Source organism: Protopterus annectens, chromosome 1.part1, assembly GCF_019279795.1.
Source record: "Protopterus annectens isolate FY-2018-M chromosome 1.part1, PAN1.0, whole genome shotgun sequence".
Classification (NCBI taxonomy): Eukaryota; Metazoa; Chordata; order Ceratodontiformes; family Protopteridae; genus Protopterus; species Protopterus annectens.
Window position 1 is genome coordinate 1830436925 of NC_056726.1, and position 20386 is coordinate 1830457310.

The 20386-nt window shown below is 41.0% G+C and overlaps 1 protein-coding gene across 2 annotated transcripts in view; it reads right to left on the reverse strand.

Moving 5' to 3' along the window:
- Positions 1 to 417: 417 nt before the first annotated feature.
- LOC122812587 (elongin-A-like) overlaps positions 418 to 20386 on the reverse strand; it is a 1667864-nt gene continuing 1647895 nt past the window's right edge. For both annotated transcript variants that reach the window (XM_044084820.1, XM_044084819.1), the window contains exon 12: positions 418 to 7307. In XM_044084820.1, coding sequence (XP_043940755.1) covers positions 7246 to 7307 — 62 coding nt within the window. In that variant the 3' untranslated portion in view covers positions 418 to 7245. The remainder of the gene's footprint in view (positions 7308 to 20386) is intronic.

The following is a 20386-nucleotide window of genomic DNA, read 5'->3' on the forward strand; positions in this document are numbered from 1 at the left end:
CCTTGTCTGGGGAGAAACATACTCTCTGTTCTAGCCTTGAATATATCCTAATAAACCCACATGCAATCTCAGAAGCAACATTTCCCTTCTTGTTACAGGAAAGTGACATTACCAAAACAATGTGCAAATTATGATAATAGTAAAAAAAATTCCAAAAAACATACAAAATAGATAGTATACCACTTCCTATGTCCCACTGTAATTCACCCACATTCACAACCAAATATGCAACTTGATAAAGAATGATATTTCGGATACAAGTGCAGAATTTGATAGGTGCTTACCAAAATGTGCATTACATGCAGGAAGGCATGGCAGACATGGACCATACCACCTTGTGGAATGATTTATTGATCATCACAGTGGTGAAATGTTAAGCAAAGTGAAAAATACAAAGGAAACTACAGATACCAAGAATGAGCAGTGACTTAGTTCATTATACATTTTGTTTTACAACATCACAATAAAAGTAAAATTCATTTACAGTTCACTGATGAATTCAAGAGATAGTCAAGGTGGACAAAAGCCAAAGAATTACCAGCAGCTTATATTTAGTATCCTTTGCCCAAATGCCTAACTTGAGTGGCACTTTTCTACTGCAAAACTATAACTTACCATCTAATTAAAGTATCTTAGCTGTGTTTCACCTATCCAGTTGCGATGGCAACTTGAGAGTACAGAGCCAACATGGAAAATAAACAGTGAAGTCTGTTCAGAAAGACTGTTTAACATCAAAAACTGTGTACTTGCTTTTTTTCTGCAGAAATGAGAATCTACTGGGGGGGAGCATTTCTAGCAAAATCCAAAACAGTTTTCTATGGAATAATGTAGCTACAAGGCCACTTCAGCTTTTTTTGGGACAGTAACCTACAGATGAATGGCTAAGCTGTACTCCAGTACTTTGGGAAATTACATAGCTGTGCAAAAGTTCACAGACCGTCTACAGTCCCACATCAGTGCTGGCTAGAAAATAACTTAAGAAGGGATAAGAGGGAACTGCACAGACATATGTACAGGACCAAGGAAGTGCTACACAGGGAGCAAATGGATACTGCAAAACAATGTCAAAATGCAAACAAACAATTCACACAACAGCAGCCTAGTGGGAAAAAGACAGTTGTGTTAAAATTTACCATAGATGTAGATGCTTGAAATAATTCACTGTTACAGTCCTGAATTTTTGGATTTCTTTCTGCAAGCAGTTCAACTAGTTGGCCTGACTTCCATGACTCTACAATCTCCCCAAGGCCTTTGCTGACACCCTCCCACCACTACGCAAGGATCTTAGTGGTATGAGAGCTATGTTGGCTGACACCATCTTCAGATCTTTTTTACCCTAGCTAAAAGTCAGGTTAGAAGATCCCTGCACCAAAACCCTAGTAAGCCAGCTGGTCCCCACTCTCCATTCTCTAACAGTAAAAGGATCTCGTAAAAGGAGGAGGGAGCCTGGCAGTGAAGTGAGAGGGAGGGTGCAAAGAATAAGGAAGAACCATAAGAAAGAAGGGTTATGAGGGAGGGAGGGTACCTAGAACACAACAGTGGTATACTCTAGCATCTATGTTTATGGCAGGTTCTTAAAACAACTGTACCATGTTCACAGAAATATTCACCACTGCAGTGCTGACATTTAGGAAGACTCTCAAAACCAAAGAATGTAGGGTGGTTAGAGCCAGCTATTTAAAAGAAAGTGCCCTGCAGAATAGTAGAGACAAATCCTGCCCTAGTTTTACAAGCTGCACCTAAATTGTATTGCCTAGAGAAAGTGTGAACAGAGGTCCAAGCAGGTTCTATAAAAACGTGTCTGCTGACCCATCTAAGGAAGCCTGTGTTAGTTGCAGTAGCTTGAGTGGAATGGGCTTGGACATGCCCTGGAACACATCTGCCATGAACTGTGTAACAGTATGAAGCACAATGAGCAAGCCATTTAAAGAGCAAGTTTGCATGTTTACTGGCTTTTCCTCTTTCACCTTTACCAAACAGACAAAGACATGATCAGACTTTCTGATTTTTTTTTAATGATCTGTAAAAAAAAAAAAAAAAAAAAAAAAAAAATATATATATATATATATATTTATCAGCTATCTGTGCAGAGCAAGGGAACCAGTGGCTCTTTCACCTCTATTTTGTGGCTTAGGAAAGAGAGCTGGAAAATGAATGGATTGGTCAAGGTATCAGAACTCAACTTAGGCGAAAAGGAGGGGGACTACTAATGGACACCCCTGTTCTGATGGAAGGGTTCTCAGCACATTAATGCCTGATGTTTGAAAGCAAAAATGGTGTCTTCCAGAAAAAGAAAGAGAGAGAGAGAGAAGCAAAATAAACTGGTTCAAAAGGTGCAAGAGTCAAATTTTCAAATGCACAGCTAAGATGTAGTGGTTGAGCAATCTCTTTTCTTGGTAGTAGAAGGTACAGGATTCCCTTAAACTATTTAACTGAAGGCCTGGAGTACAGTGGGTCCATAGGTAAGAAGGCTGATACAGCCAAAGCTTACACGCTGACAGTTACATAAGATCCAGTTTTGCAAAAGTCTGGCAGGTACTCCAGGACCACTGACATTAACCTTGTTTGGGTCATGGTTTCTGGACAGGTTAACAGATGAAAAATCTTTTCCATGTAGCTATGCATGATTTTTCTTGTTCAGTTTCCTAGTCTCACATAATCTTTAGCACATCCTGAGAATACAAGTGTCTACCTGGAAATTATGTGAAACCAGCAAAAATGTCAGCCTTTAAGTGTCCAGGCTGGTGTGTATGAGGGGGACCTTTTGTTTGCGTTAGAAAGTCCACACACACAGACATTTCATTTTCCCTTGCTAGACTACATAGGAGACCAAATCAGTGCTGATTTGGCCAAAGGGAGCTACCAGAAAGCCTTTTGACCTTTTTTTCATTGACTTTCATGGATATCCTGAGGATCAAAGCTATAGTAGAGAAAACAAAGAAAAAGACCTGCCGAGTTCTGGGAAAACACATCTATCTTCCAAGTTTCCGAGTTGCTATTTTGCAAAAGAATTGTCCCAGTTGCCTGTTTCCATGTGATACAAGCAGCTCACTTTCTGGTATACACCCGCATCCTTGCCAGATTTAGAAAAATAACCTTAGGTCAACATCCATTCTTGAAGGTGAACTTGAGATCTTCTCATTCTGTCTGCTAATCTGCTAATACATTTTGCTGAGAGGGGATAGCTATGTCACAGGCTTGCAAGCCTGCACAATAGGGACAAGTGGGTTCTCCCCTGTCTCTGTAATAAATCACAGTTGTACTCTGTATTGTAATGTTCACCCCCCTTCAAAAAAATGTTCAGTTGAAAGCCTATAATATCAGAATGACAGTCCTCATTCATTTACAAGCTTTTCCCTCATTTTTCTGGCCAAAATTCCCTGAACTTGCAGACTGCCAAAATGAGTCCCCAAGACAAGATCAGAAGAGTCTATGGTGAGGGTCATGGGGGCTAGACTGCCCTGAAAAGCAAACTGTGATTGAGATGGCACTGTACTGTCAACCATAAGATCTTCTGATGCAAAGGAGAACAGAAATTCTGCTCTCCAAGGTTTGGATGTGCTGACACTACAAATGTTTGAGGCACCACTGAAGCTTCCTTGAGCAGTTAGGCTAAAGGCCACTATAAAGCAGGATGCCATGCAATCTAACACTCTTAAGTAACTCTCTTGCTGATAACGATTCCTGCTGCAAAATCATCTAGAAGCAGAGATACAGGTAAGAATTTCTGTCCTCCAAGAGGATGGCATTGTGCTAGATTGCGTCTAGGTGTGCCCTCAGGAATACTAGGTTCCTTAAAGGACCAGACATGACTTGTTCTTTTTGAAGGTGAGACCCAGATCACTGATGCAAATTCAGTGTGAATTCCACATTTTAACTGAATGAGGTAGTCATCTAGCTGAGGGTAGGTTTGGATGCCTTTTGTCTTAAAGAAAGCAGTTACTGAAGCCATGCATGTATTAGACTGTGGGTGCAGCAGAAAAGCCAAAGATGTATTCCATTGCTCATGATCCTGAAGAACTGCCTATGGAGATGTAGATGTACACATCTCTTAGGTCTAGCGGGAACATGAGTGCCTAAGGTAGCAGTAAAGTTAACAGGTTTTGCAGAGTTGTATTCTGAACTTTAAAACAATGAGAAACTTGTTCAAGTGTGAAATATCTGAATGAGTGCGCCCATGTGCCTTCCTTTCTCGGCGTAAGAAACAGTCTGGAGAAAGACCTTCACCTTACTCACCAAAAAGGGCTTTCTTTACGGTTCCAACCTGTTGAACTTCTTCTAACACTTAACATTGCAGGAAAAAAAGGTCTGACTATTCCTTAAGAACTGGGGAAATTCTGATGCATTTTGGATTTTGAGAAACTATAACTTGTACTGTTAGTGAAGAATGTTATAAAGAAGGCTAAGCACCCTCCAACTACTTCTGATGGAAAAGGGACAAAAGGGGGCGTGGTCAGCCGGGATGAGTCTGGAAGTCAAATCACAGCCTTAGGGGACCTCAGTCTTCTCCTAAGCTCTTGCTTACTATTTTTATTATTATTAATTTCCCCCCTTTGTCTGACCAGTTTTTGCAGTGCTTAGGGTATAATGGCCAGACTTAGCTGGATATTTTCTGCTGAATTTAGCAGCTTGGGCCTGAAAAAGTTGCTTAACTGGCTGCATGGTCCTCAAGTCTCTTAAATACTCCATCAGCAGGGGGCCCCGAAGAGGAGATCCTTGTCCAAGGGTGAATTAAAGAGATCAACCAAACATGTCTCTGAATGCATCCACAACATCATAACCACATTTCCTGGAGTGGTCTTCGACCTTAGCTGATAGGTCACAGATTTCGAGTATCTCATGGTTCATATCCTTATGTACCCCTCCGCCCGATGCTTTAACCCTCATCTTTTCTGGCAGGGACTAATGAAAAGTAATTACGTGGGTTTGGATGTTCCAGGTTCTGACAGGATAGCAAAAGTGTAAACCTTTTGTCTCCTCTCCAAAGCTGCTGACTATCCTACTCTCCCTGTTCCCTGTCACTGGGAATATAGTTTCTGGGTGGAACCAGAGCAGATTCTTTACTGAAGTCTATGGCCACCACAGCTGGATCAGAGAAAGGATTCTTATAAAAGGGTCTGTGAGAATCCATAACCCTATAGAAATGATCAGATTTCCTTGGGGTTGGGGGGGCTGGAATCTGGTTACACAGATGCACTCATAAGCATGCCCTCCAGGACCATCCATGACTGGATGGACAGCAAGTACTCTAGGCTCAGACATGCCCATGAAAGTCCTACATCTGAGCTGGGCCTTGGAATATTCCTTGGCTTCCCACTGGGACACTTAATTTTATGTCCCCAAAGGAGAAATTTCCTGGTGGGAAAGTACAGAATAAAACTGTCCTCAGTGCCTGACTCCTATACACCAGCAAAGTGGATCTGGCCTACCAAAGTCAGTTCATCTGCTTCAGGGTCATGAGAATCAGAATCTTCAAGAGCAGGTACCAGTATGCTCTTAGAAGGGACAACAGACATCTTGGGCATTTCCAGTGCTGGTTGCTTGTACTTCAGAAAAGGCATGAAATTCTGAGCCAGGTTAGTAAGTTCCTAGGCAGAAGCCTGGAAGGAACAGAGAACCAAAACAATGCCGACCCAGACCAATACAAAACAAGCACAGATGCACAGCTCACAATACCGTACTGCACGAAAGATCAGAAGATGACAGTTGCACCTCTTATATCCCCCAATGTCCTTTCATAATGGTGGGAGGGTGTAGTCAAGGCCCTGGGGAGAAGGTGAAGCTAGGAAAGGCAAGCAGACAAAATCAGGCTACCTGCAGATGGGAATCTCAAAAGGCAGAAGTGCTACAGTAAATACTGAGATGAAATTCTGCAGTTATGTATATCTGTACAACACATACATAAAACTTTCTGTAGAGAGAGAAACTACGCAGCTCTGAGTCACACATACTCACTTCTGCAAAACGTACTCAGTAACAAAACACAGAATTCTATAACCTTAACAGGTACACATTTTATGAGATGGCAAAGGAAAATCAACAAATGCAGCTGTGAAAGATTAATAACTTATTCACACAGCCTGCCATACATTTGTTTGGTCATGCATGTAGACTGAACAGATCCCTGCACCACAGGTGAGGAGTGGGAGAAAAAGCACAGTCATGCAGTATTAATAAAATAAGTAGGAGTACCATTCACAGTGAGTAGGAATATTTGTGGGCTCATCAATTTTAAATATTCTTAATAAAAGCAAGGGATAACTCCAACATGAGTACATAAAATACAATATCATGATACGTCTTAAATTAGAAGACAACACATATGTTACCCACCCAAACCCCACTTATTTACAAGGAACAGTGAACATGGTTTTAAAATTAATTTTGTTTTCCTTTCAGACACACAGGGTACTCAATCAAAGGCATAACAGCTTTTAAAAGACCATCATTGGAAACATTTTAATTATATACTAAAAGATTCTCACATGTATTTCTGATCATATAAAGCTTTTCTTCCTGCAATAGATAAATTTCACTTAAATGTTTGTAAGTTTGAACATCTGAAATATTTTGGCATTGTATGTTGCTACTTAGATGCAAAGAATCAAACTGCATGTCTAAAAGGAAATTTGCATTCTATTAAATAATTATCTGATGAGAAAGGGCACTTGTAACAGCCAGATATCTGGATATAGTATATAAAGTTTAAAATCTTTTTTTAAACCTTGTGTACAAGATTTTTACACATAAAAACATTTAAGAACATTCTGAAAGCAGAAGCATTTGTGGCAGGGTGGCTCTTAACAAAACATGGTGCTGGCTTTCAGAAAGCTTCTGATCTCTTTGAAGTGGCCTACATGCAAGTACATTCACCAGATACTGCAACACTGCAGTCAGAAGTTCTGCTAAAAGCATATTTTTAACAGTGTCTTAGTACTGCACCAGCAGTCTGCCTTCCTACTTTTGGAATATTGTCATACTTCTGTGGGAGGGAAATCTGCGTAGGACATAATGCACACAGCAAGAGATTAGGCCGTGCCCCTAAGCACAAGGGACATTTAATTGGGTTCTTTTCAGCCAGCTAAAAATACTGGTTTTGAAGCAGCCTTGCTGAGACTATTATACAAATCAATAACAGTAGCCAGCACCTCTTCATCACAACCCTTGAATGGCAGGCCATCGTTGGCAATACTCAGAAGGAGCAGGCTGGCAATGCATACCCTTGTGACGCACCTCTCCAGTATTTCACCTCCGGAAAAAGCGATTCTTAAAAATTTTGATAGTCTTGGCCATCATTGGAGCAATTTCTGAAAAAAAGAAAAAAAATCCATTACACTGGTTCAGAAATTCAACTGTATAGCAGATGTAAACTGAAGTTAATGAAACAAAAGAGCATCCACCAACAATTACTGGTAAAGTCAAAGTAACAGCTTCAAAGCTTTTTGTAATCAGATGGGAACTGGTAATTTGGATAGAAGATTTTATTCTGCTCTAAACTACAATTAAAATGAAGGAACGCTGGATAAAGTAACGCTGTATGCCATATTCCCTGTAACAGTGCATTCATGTAATCTAGATTCTGACCATGGAATGGGCGATTGGTTTGCCAATCTAGTCCAACTCAAAAATTTCATTATGGAATGTGCACTTACGTTCTTAAATTTGGCAATTGAATGCTTACATTCGTAGAAACATTTAAAATCTTTTGGATTTTGCTACACAGAGGAAATGAACCTCAATAAAACAAATCACAATTATTTATTAATATGTATTTATTGACATTTGTTAAATGGATTAGTCCAACTAAGCCAGGGGCCCATTTTCAGTGGAAATCCGAGGAGAAAAGCTCCAGACAATTTACATTCATGCAACAGATAAGCAAATACATAGTGATGTCATATACAAGCACTTAAAATAAAGATAAAGATGCAGTTCACAGCACAGTACACTATCCCACAATGAAAACACCATTACAAAAATATACAATGTATAAGAGGTACTCTCAATTGTTAAACATAAGAGACATAGCATTAGAATAACTTTCGTGTTTTGATACAAGAGGGTTAAAAAATGAAATTACATCTCGGACAGAAAAAGACAGAAAAGGAGGTGACAGATGAAACAGAGTAGAAGAGGACTAAGTGAAATAGTTCTCATGTGGGGGCTAGGCATAGGCAGGACCAAGTCTTCTGTAGATGGTTCTCTCTTAAACTGGTGCTTTTCGGAAATGTTTCTTATATTGAGGGGGACTGTATTCCCGACATGAACTGCTGAGTATTTGTAAAGGGACTTTCCAATGTTCTTTTTAGGTTTGCAGATGTCAAGAAGGTGCATGTCAGTTGTGCGAAGGTGTCGTGGGGGGGGGGGGGGGGGTGCAGTTGAGTAACATACTAGGTTGGACAGAGAAGGGCAGGAAGAGGGATTAGAGAGAACGGTGTGTATATGTAAATGAGGAAGCAGTAGTTGATGAGAGAATTCAGGCCATTGAAGTGTCATAAGGAGAAGACAATGATGGGAATTGTGAGGAAGGTTAGTGCCAAATCTGGCTATTTTACTGTATGTTCAAGTATGGACAGTGGTGTAGATTGAATATTAGTAAGGATAGAGGCAGCGTAGAGTAGACAAGGTAAGATGACTGACTGAGCTAGAGAGAGTTTGGAGGAAGGTGAAAGGAATTTTTGATTTCTGTAAAGTAGACCAACTTTCTGGTGTTTTTTTTTTAATACATTGTTGGATTTATGTGTCGAATTTTAGTCTGTCGTTGACAATGGTGTCAAGTAGTTTGGTATGAGGTTCAGGTTTAATTATAGTATTGCTGAGGGAGGTGATGGCAAAGGAGATTTGCATTGTGCCAGGGTTCGAGGAAAGAAGAGGAGGGTTTTTTTTTTTTTTTTTTTTTTTTTTTTTAGGATTTAGTACTAGTTGACTGTCTGACAGCCATGTTTTGACAGATAACAAAGTGTCCTGAGTGAGTGCCAAGAGATCAGGAATATTATGGGCAGTGGTGGTAAGTGTGGAATCATCAGCATATTGTAATAGTGTTGACAGCTTATAAGCAGAATGTAGTTAGTGAAAATACTGAATAAGAGGGGGCCCAGGATTGATCCTTGAGGAACCCGTGTGCTGACTGCAAGGAAAGGGGAAAAGACAATTTGCCAGCAAACAGGCTGTTGCCTATTGGAGAGGTAATTGGAAAACCAGTTTACAGAGGAGCTAAAAAGACAGAGGTCATAGAGTTTAGTTAGAAATTTAGAATGAGAGACAGTATCAAAAGCCTTAGAGAGATCAAGGAATAAGCAGGAGATCAGTTTATTGTTGTCACGGGCCTCAGCTACTGTTTGGGTGAAGGAGGGCAGTGCAATGGATGTACTGTGGTGGGGCCTAAAACCATGATGGGTGAAAGTTAGCAGGTTATTCTCAAGCAGGCGTTTGAGTAACTGGCTATGTATGCACTTCCCCAACATTTTGGAGATAGGGAACAGGATAAATATGGGCCTATAATTAGCAGGATCAATAGAGTTTCCACATGGGTGGCCACGGTGGTGCAGCGGTTAGCGTTGCCGCCTCACAGCAAGACGTTCTCCGGTTCGATTCTCGGCTGGGGTGCCTTCTGTGCGGAGTCTGCATGTCCTCCCTGTGGTCACGTGGGTTTCCTTTGAGTGCTCCGGTTTCCTCCCACATCCCAAAGACATGCTGTAGGTGGACTGGGCACTCCAAATTGGCTCTAGGTGTGAGTGTGTGCATGTGTGTGCCTTCTGTGGAAGGATGGGCACCAGGCTGGCACCTCTGCACCGTAAAACTCCACTGCCAATCATGAGCAGACAGGTGATCCGCTGTGGCGACCCCTAACCGGGAAAAAGCCAAAGGAAGAAGTAGTAGTAGAGTTTCTGTGTGTGTGTGTGTGTGTGTGTGTGTATGTATATATATATATATATATATATATATATATATATATATACACACACACACACACACATACAATGGATATAAACAATTTACACACCTCTGCTAAAATGCCAGGTTTTGTGATATAAAAAAAAATGAGATCACAATAAATTATTTCAAAACTTTTCCCACCTTTAATGTGACCTATAACCTGTACAATTCAATTGAAAAACAAACAAATCTGTTAGGGGAATAAATATAAAAAATAAAAAACATACAATAAGCTGGTTGCATAAGTGTGCACACCCTTAACCTAATACTTTGTTGAAGCACCTTTTGATTTAATTACAACATTCAGTCTTCTTGGGTACACACCTGCCATCAATTAGAGAGAGACTGATTAACCGCAAATAAAGTTCAGCTGTCCTAGCAGGATTTTCCTGACATTTACTCAGTTGCCTGCTACAGCAAAAGCCATGGTTAAGAGGGAACTTTATAAAACATCAACTGGATCTTATTGTTGAAAGGTATCAGTCAGAAGAAGGGTACAAAAAACTTTTAACAGCATTGGATATACCATGGAACACAGTGAAGACAGTCATCAAAAAGTGGAGAAAATATAGGACAACAGTGACATTGCAAAGAATTGGAAGTCCCTTCAAAATTGACGAAAAGACAAGATGAAAACCTGCTCAGGGAGGCTGCCAAGAAACCTACAGCAACACTGAAGGGCTGCAGGAATTTCTGGTTAAGTACTTGGTTGTGTACTACATGTGACAACAATCTCCCATATTCTCCATATGTCTGGACTATGGGGTAGGGTTGCAAGACAGAAGCCTCTTCTGACACAGAAAAACATCCAGGCCCAGCTAAAATTTGCAAAACAATACACCAAGTCTCCCAAAAGCATGCGGGAAAATGTGTTATGGTCTGATGGGACCAAGGTGGAACTTTTTGGCCACAATTCCAAAAGATATGTTTGGCGCAAAAACAACACTTCACATCACCAAAAGAACACCATCACCCATGGGGAACATGGTGGTGGCAGTATCATCCTTTGGGGTTGCTTTTCTTCAGCTGGAGCTGGGGCTTTAGTCAAGGTGGAGGGAATTATGAACAGTTCCAAATACCAGCCACTTTTAGCCCAAAACCTTCAGGCATCTGCTAGAAAGCTGAAGATGAAGAGGAATTTCACCTTTCAACACAACAATGACCCCCAAGCAACAAAAGAATGGCTTCATCAGAAGGAAATTAAAGTTTTGGAATGGCCCAGACCTCAATCCAATAGAAAATCTGTGGGGGTGACCTGAAGAGGGCTGTGCACAAGAGATGCCCTTGCAATCTGACAGATTTGGAGCACTTCTGCAAGGAAGAGTGGGCAAATATTGCCAAGTCAAGATGTGCTATGCTGATAGACTCCTACCCAAGAAGACTGAATGCTATAATTAAATCAAAAGTTGCTTCAACAAAGTATTAGTGCAAGTACTTGTGCAACCAGCTTATTGTATGTTTTTTATTTTTTATATTTATTCCCCTAACAGATTTGTTTTTCAACTGAATTGCACAGGTTATAGGTCATATTAAAGGTAAGAAAAGTTTTGAAATGACTTACTGTGGTCTTATTTTTTATATCACAAAAACCTGGCATTTTAACAGGGGTATGTAAACTTTTTACATCCACTGTATAGAAACAATTACTGAAGAACCACAAAGTAAAAAAGTTGAAAAACCAGCAGGATCACCACAGAATCAGGCATAAAATATTTACTTCACGGAAATAAAAAAAAAAACAAATAAATGATAAAGGATGAGCAATTTCAGGTTCTAAAACCCTTCTTCAAATCAACGTACAAAATAATACAAACATACATTTAAAGTATCAAACATCCAATGAAATTTGCCATACTTTGCACCAAAAAACTTGGCCAAACTTTGGTGCAATCTATATACTGACAGGTCAAGTTTTTTGGTGCAAAATATGGCGAATTTCATTGGATGCTTGATGCTTTAAATGTATGTTTATATTTTATAAGCTGATCTGAAGAAGGGTTTTAGAACCCGAAAGTGCTCAACCTTTTTTTTCCATGAACTAAATGGCATTTTATACTCGATTTCGTGGTGATAAGTTGATTTTTAAGACTGGTTTTAGAACCCAAAAATGCTCAACCTTCATTTTTTTTCATGAAATAAATGCCATTTTATACTTGATTCCATGGTGATCCTGCTGATTTATATGTATGTATGCATATATATATATATATATATATATATATATATATATATATATATATATATATACACACACACATACATACATACACACGCACACACATTTTTTATTATTATTTACAGAAGAGAGAAGAAAGGGATGCTAACAATGGTAAAGAATTACAGAGAAGCAGTAAGAGAAAAAGAAAAAAATGTACGCTAACTAGGCAAAGGGAGGATAAAGATAAAACTTAGTGAAAAGAAGGTTTCAAAGGGAGGAAGAGAGAGAGAGTGTGTCTCTGTATATAAAAGTAACTTATCTTTTCAAACTAACGTCCAAGAGCTGCAGTGACCATGTCTGTACACAAAGGCGGCAAACGAGATCTGAGGAAACAGGGGGGACTGCTGCATTGTGAGTAAGGGAGGAGCTTGAGAGCTTATAGTATCCATGAGCTGTACAACAGTGGCAGAATCAGATCAGATCCGAACCCACACGTTGGGGAATGAATGAAAACTAATATCATATCAGAGATTTGATTCTTCACTATTAAACAAATTATAAGAATATGTAATTGCCTGATTTAAGGGGATATCTCATGCACTGAGGAATGGGCAGGAGGGTATTCCTGGCTCATCAAGGAAGGAACTCTAGTAGCTCAACTGATACAATAAAAAGGTGCCTATTACATCTAATGTCAAGGATCCTGATAGGTCCTTGGCTGGAATTAATCATAACCGATACCAAAAAGGGGAAAGGAGGCATAGGACAGCCCTCAGAGACAGCTAAGACGCCAGAGTCCAATAGAAGAGACTTCTCAAAAGAAATTAAACTCCAAGAGTCGTGGTCAAAACAGTAATGCTTGATAAAGGTGGGCAATGAGGACCAAGTAGCCTCAGCATAAATGTCTAACAGAAACATTCTTGAAACAAGCAATGCAGGCAGCTATTTCTTTGGTGGTTTGGGTATGACTGCAGCACCTGTCAATAACAAGTTAGCAGAATGACGGCAATCATCATGCAATCACAGCTATACACTGGGAAAATGTCTGACAACCAAATGTACTTTCCAAACAAACAAAACAAACAGCCAACTCATTATTTCCTAAAATCAAGTAGCAGCTGAATGGATGCCCAAGTTGTGACTTACTCTGTTCTTCTTGGTTTATGTATCCATAAAAATGATAGTGATAAACTGAGTCACCAATGATGACTGGAATGGTTCAAGGAACTTCAATAATTATCATTATGAGGAAGCAAAGATGTGTTTGGAGGGTCTTGATGAAAGATACATGCTCTTACATCTAACTGCCAAAATGTTTTGAGATGTAATGCACAGTTATGAACATTTTACAAGAAATGAACTTCAGTGTCACAAACTTAGCAGGCTCACACACTGGATGGACAAGAGTGTCCATTAAGAAGTCCATGTCCCACAAGAGAGACATTCCTCATAAGAGGAAAACTGCAAGCATTTCTTCCAAGGAACTGCTTGACCAGCAGGAACAGGGACATATTTTTGTTTCCTACAACATCAAAAGGCATAGAAATACCTACCACATGCACTCTGACCATGGAATAAATGCAATCCAGACCATATATGTGCCAGAGACAGGTCGGAATCAGAAGCAGACTAGCAAAACAAGGCATTACAGGGTAATGCTCCACTCAAAATGAGAACACCAACTGGAAAGCTTCTTAGTAGCTTCCATAATCTCCCAACTGCCTTGCCAGCAAGTCTAGCAGTACAAAAGAATTCAGATTACACCAGGTCATGAAGTAAAATGACATTGGCCATCCTCCTCCAAGTCACAAAAGGCATCTATGACAAGAACAAGAAGGGCTTCCTGTACAGCAAGGGTGCTAAAAACCTCAAACTGCTACCATGGTACAATAAAAATACATTTTGATCTTTCTTCCCTGAAAATTGAGATGAGGAGTTTAATTGATGAAAACTACATGAAGACGTGCATCATTATTCCATGCCATGGAAGAGAAAGTACAGTTGTGTAAGCTGAACTTACCATGACAGTAGATGTTCGAATGACCACTGCTGCAGTAGCCTTAGCTATATGGGTTATATCCTGTCAAGGATATAATGGCAGGCCAGCTTCCAAAGTATCAGGACACCTTCCACGTGCCCAAACTATCGAGCAGCTCGAGCTGAGCCGACTAAAAGACAAGCTTGGGCCAAAACCCTTCTGAGCTTTCCTGCCAGCAGAAATAGGGAGCCTGCTCCCTGAAGTTATGTTTGATAGGAATAAAAACATAAATGTCCTGACCTTGCTATACAAAACAGACCAAACAACAATGTGGGGGGTGGGGTGGAAGGAGACAGCAGCTATTGAAGCTGTGATCATTCAAACAACCACTGTTATGGTAAGTTCAACTTACACAACTGCACAATCTTCATCATCACTGCTGCAGTACCATTACATGTATGGGTAGATTACCATAGCTAACTACATTTGGGACGTGGAAGGAGAAGAGTTCAGGAATCCCTGGAGAATGGTCCTATCAAAATTTGACCTGAACCTAGAGAAGGAATCAAGCTTACAGTCCTTTGAAAAATTATGTAAAGGGGACCAAGTAGTAGGCTTCTAGAATATTTCTAGGATCCAACCCTTTTCAAAAAGTCTCAAATGAAACCAAGGCCTTGGTAGAGAGGGTCTTGACCCTGCCTGGAATAGATTTGTTATTGTGAATATAAAAAAAGGTAATAGCCTTAGAAAATCAATTAGAATTTGTCTGTTTTGATAAAGGCAGTCTCTTCTTACCTTAACAAGAAATAAACAGCTGATAAAGAAGATCTGAGATGTATAGTTTTGTCAAGACAGCACCTGAACTGCTTGAGGACATCCTAAGTAAGGAGTATCCATTTTCCCTAGTTTTTAGACTCAGTAAAGAAAATGGATAGTTTGGCTTAAAGTAAACCTGGACACCACTTCAGGCACAAAAAAGGGATTAGCTTTCATAGAAACCATGTCCTTATGGAAAATGAGGTAGGGTTGACTTACCATAAGAGCCTGCTAACTCAGATACCCTTTTTACAGAGTTCAGAGCAATCAGTGAAAGTATTTCCATGTTAAGAACCTCAAGGCTGTTTCAAAAGAAAGTATTAAAGTAAGATCCCAAAGTAAGGGCCATCATTTAACTTGGTAGCCTCTTATGCAAAACCCCTTTCAAGAACATTTTGACACAAGACTGCCTTGAAAGAGGTCATTTGTGGGCAGACATACTGAAATGCCCTATAAATGAACCTTGACAGAGGAATAAGAAAAGTCATAGGATAGTGACTCACAAATATTGTACAACCAGGGAACTAGCCATGAGTGGGTGCTGGTTATGCTGTTGAAACTAAAAAGCCTTTTTCATGTGCTAATATATGATTTTCTAGTAGCAGGCTTTCTTGCCTCCATTAGTACTCCTGCACGTCCTCAATAAACAGGTGCTTAAAAGGAATTCAGACCTTATCATCCAGGACAGACAAGTGAAAATGACTGATGTCGGAGCGGATCAAACAACCCTGTTCTTGTGTGTGTGTGTGTAGATCTAGTCTGTGAGGAAGCTTGTAGTATAAAACAAGCACAATACTGGCTATGGAATAAAGAAAGAGTCGTATCTTATGTTACAAAATCCGACTCTTTCTTTATTCCATAGCCAGTATTGTGCTTGGTTTATAATAATTTGTGCAGGAAGCTTGTAGTAATTGCCCCAGTCCATTTCTGGAAAAAAAAAGGGGGGGGGCACAGTTGCCTAGGCCAGGGGAGAGTCACCACAATGATCTTGTGGGATTCCTTCTTAATCTTCAGAAATACCATAGATATTAGTGGAAAAGTATACAGGAACATTACTATCCAAAGAAAAAAGGTATCTTCCAGGCCTTCATGTACACAGTCCGGTTACAGAATCTTGCCTGTTGATGTGTTCAAAGAAGAGGCAAAAATGTGTACTTGAACTACCCACAGATGGATCAAATACTGGAAGACCCCCTGATCTCGTTTCCATTTGTGAAACTCTGCCCTGGTCCCGCTCAGCTAGTTTACCACACAGTTTTGCTCTGATGAAATATAGGATGCCTGCAGAGTGACACTGTGCTGTGAAGCTATATCCCAAGCTAGCATAAGTAGTCTGCAAAGGGGTACAACCAAGCTCACCCCCTTGCTTGCTGATGTACCACAATACTGAGGTATTGTCGGAAACCACTTTGAAGAGGTTCTCAGTGCCAAAGATAGTTCACAGAGTTGAGTGCCTTGATAGCACAAGCATCTTCAAGGTATTTATGTGCTTGTACCTGTTCCTTGTTGTCCCACAACTCCCTGAACTTCTATCCTCTCTGAAACTGTTCTCCAAGTGAAGTCCAAAGAGTCTGTGGTAAGTGACTGCTTTGGAGCAGGGAGGAGAAAGGGAGACCTGCATTTAAGGGCATCTATTATCTCAACCAAAATATTTCTCTTCTGACAAATTCTAGCACTGGGATTTGAAAAGATAAAATGTGTTGATGCTGGGATGAAAGATATTTCAGATGCAACTTCATTCTCATGTGGAGTCCTGCAAGGGATATCATGAGAATCATAAGACACCATGAGACCCAAAATCCTGAGGTATTCCATCACAGTGACCGAAGTCCGAGTGAAAAACATTAGAAAAGTACAGGTGTGTACCTACCATAAATGTAGATGTTCGAGTGTATTCACTGTTGCAGTCATTACTCTTGGGTTATCCTGCTGGCAGGCAGGCTACCCTCAGTCGGCCAGAATTCCAAAGTCTAGGTCCGGCGTTGGTTGCTGTCGCCTCTTCACTGACGTCAGTGCGCCAGGGGTATAAAAGATGCAGCCTACGCCATTTTCTTCAGTTTTTCTTGTCCCAGATGTCAGGTGCCCCAAATTGGTAGGCTGAAAAATATGCCAATAAGAAATGCATGCACAAAAATAACATTTCCTTCATCTACAAGCAAATACACTAAAAAGGTTGTATAGGATAGAGAAGTGCAGATAAGTCCCAGCAAAGAGAAGGGGGATGGTGGGTGGGTAACCTGGACTGCAACAGTGAATACACTCGAACATCTACTTTCATGGTAGGTACACAACTGTACTATGTTCATCGTGTTTCACTGTTGCAGTCATTACTCTTGGGTAGAATCCCAAAGCTGAGGATGGGTGGCTGGGCTAAATAGGATTGGGAGAGGCTATGAGGCCCTGCAGAACTGCAGTGGCAAAGCCTGCTCTGGACTTAGAGTACAGAGGCAAGTGGCAGCGCTTTGTAAAGGTGTGCACTGAACTCCAAGTTGCAGCCTCTAAGATATCTTTGCTTGGTACTCCTCTGAGGAAGGCTGCTGAAGTGGCTGCTGCTCTGGTGGAATGACGCCTAATGCCCTTAGGCACTGATTTGCCATGTTGAAAATAGCAGAAATGGATGCAATTGCCTATCCATTTAGAAATAGTCTGTTTTGAAATAGCCTTTCCTTGTGATCCTGCAGCATATGACACTAAAAGTTGCTCAGTCTTTCTGAAAACTTTAGTTCTGTCCAAGTAGAAGCGTAACTGCCTGTGTATATCCAAAGAATGCAGAATTTTCTCACCCTTGTTCTGTGGATTTGGGTAAAAGGTAGGCAAGTGAATGGTTTTGGTTGAGGGCCACACTGGACACCACCTTAGGCATAAATGTAGGGTTTGTCCTCAGAGAAACCCTGTCTGAATGAAAAATGATGAAAGATTCCACAGCCATGAGTACTTGTAACTCCGAGATTCGCCTTGCAGAGCTGTTTTCCAGGATAAGAATTTTATATCTGCTGTTGATGCTGGCTCGAGAGGAGGCAGTGTGAGTTTTTCCAAAACATAATTGAGGTCCCAGGCCGGAATTGGTGCTCTCCTTAGAGGCCTAATGTTTTGGCCCCTCTGAGGTACTGCCTTATTAAAGGATGAGAAAAGATAGGTGGTTCCGTATTGTAATGGGCTGAAATGGCAGAGGCATGAATCTTAATTGATGAGAAAGAAAGGCCTTTGTTCAGCATCTCAGTTAGGTATTGTAAAATCTGAGGTATACTTGGTACAGATGCGTCAATGCCTTGTTCCCGGTTCCAAGCACAGAATCTCTTCCATTTTTCTGCATAAGATTTTCTGGTACCGGGCCTCCTGGCCTCCAAGATAACATCCATAACAGCTTTTGAAAGAAGAGTGTTCTGAATGGCTACATTATCCGCCATGTTGCCAGATTTAAGGTTCTGAGTTGGCTGTGCAGGATCTGATTGTTTTGTTGGGTCAGCAAGTGAGAAGTTTGAGGCAATATCCATGCTGGACCTTGTGACAAGCTCTTTAGGATTGGGTACCAGTGCTGGCATGGCCAGTCTGGTGCAATCAGTATCATTTTTGGCTTCTCTTGACTGAACTTTAGAAGTACTCTGGGAAGGAGAGGCAGTGGGGGAAAAGCATATGCTGTTAAGAGTTTTCCAGCTGAATGATAGGGCTTCCACTTTCCATGCTTGCTTGTGATAAATCCTTGTGCAAAATCTCTGCAATTGGGGAGGCAAACAAATCCATGTCTGGCCATCCCCATTTCCTTATTATCATGCTGAAGACTTGTGGATCCAGTTTCCACTCGTGGGGATCCATGAGGTTTCTGCTTAGTTCATCTGCCAGAGTACTTGTTTTTCCTGGCAGGAATTGTGCTTGCAGGTGAACTTGAAAAGCCAATCGGTGTCCCATAAGGTCATTGCTTGTCTGCAGAGGGGGTAGGAATGTGTACCTCCCTGCTTGTTTATGTACCACATGACTGTAGTGTTGTCTGCCTTTATCAGTAACTGTCCTGGATGAAGCAGGTCCTTGAAAGCTGTCAGGGCATTTTGTGCAGCTAGCATCTCTTTTTGATTGATGTGAAGATGCATCTGGTTTGCAGGCTATGTGCCCTGAATACATTTTCCTGTCATATGGGGCCCCCAGGTATAATCTGATGCATCCGTTGTCAGTGTCTGTCTGGCTGTGGGTAAACTGAATGGCAGACCCTTGTTGTGGTGACGGGCTTCTGCCCACCATCAAAACTTCTGTTGTAGGCAGGGAATGAGTGCAATTACTGTCTCCAGGCTGTGGCAATGCTGAGTCCAAACACTTTTCAGATACCACTGTAGTTTCCTCATATGCAGTCTGGCATATGGAATTAGTAGAATGCAGGATGCCATGAAACCCAAGGCCTGCAGGATTTTCCTTGCAGATAAGTGGGTTTTTGTTGCCAATTTCTTGAATTAAGTAGTCAGTTGCTTTTGCTTGTCTGGCGTGAGATAAGCCATCTGGGCAGTTGTATTTAAGCTTGCACCCAGGAATATTATCTCTTGAGAGGGCACTAGTTTTGATTTCTTTTCATTTACTGTGTAACCTAGGCCAATTAGTAATCTTTTTACAAATGCCAGATGCTTTAGAAGAGTGTCTATGTTCTTTGCTTGAATTAGGCAGTCGTCCAAGTAATGATATATTTGAATTCCTTTTTGTCTGCAAAACGCAATTACTGGTGCCAGCCATTTTGTGAAGACCCTGGGCGCAGAAGATAAGTCAAAGGGCAGTGCAGAGAATTGGTAATGCATTGAGCCAGCTATGAATCTGAGGTATCTTCTGCAAGATTGTCTGATTGGGACATGCAGGTATGCCTCTTTTAGGTCCAAAGTTACGAGCCAAGCCCTCTTGCCCAGCATGGGCAGTAGCTGCTGTAGAGTCAACATCTTGAATTTTGCGACTTCCAGAAACATATTTAGTATAGACAGATCCAGTACTGGTTTCCAGGTTTTGTCCTTCCTGGGTACTAGGAAAAGTCTGGAGTAAAATCCTTGTCCCTGCTCTTGTTGTGGTACTTGCTGAATGGCCCTCATGTCCATGAGGGCTGTAATTTGCTTTTGTGCCTCTGCCCATTGATTGTGTGGCAGGTCTGGCATGCCCTTTGACCTTGGTAGTGTGTGAAAATGGAACCTGCAGCCTTGGGACACTGTGTTCAGGACCCATTTGTCTTGGGTAACCATTTGTCAATTTGATGAAAAAAAGTGCTAGTTTTCCCCTAAGGGGGCTGTCAAAAGAAAACTGCTTGGAACTGGTAGAGGAAAGTCATTGGGACTGTTTCCTGTAAGGTTGTGATTGGTCTTCTCCGCTTTTGGAGGTAGGAGCACCCCATTGTTTAGGCCTGTACGAGCCTTGGGGCTGAGATCTGCCTCTGGGACGCCTGTATCTGCCACTTTGTGGTCTGTCTGACACTGCAAAGGACCAATTTTTACAAGGCCAGTTCCTGCTAAACCTGGGTGGCTGTACCTGTAAGAAAT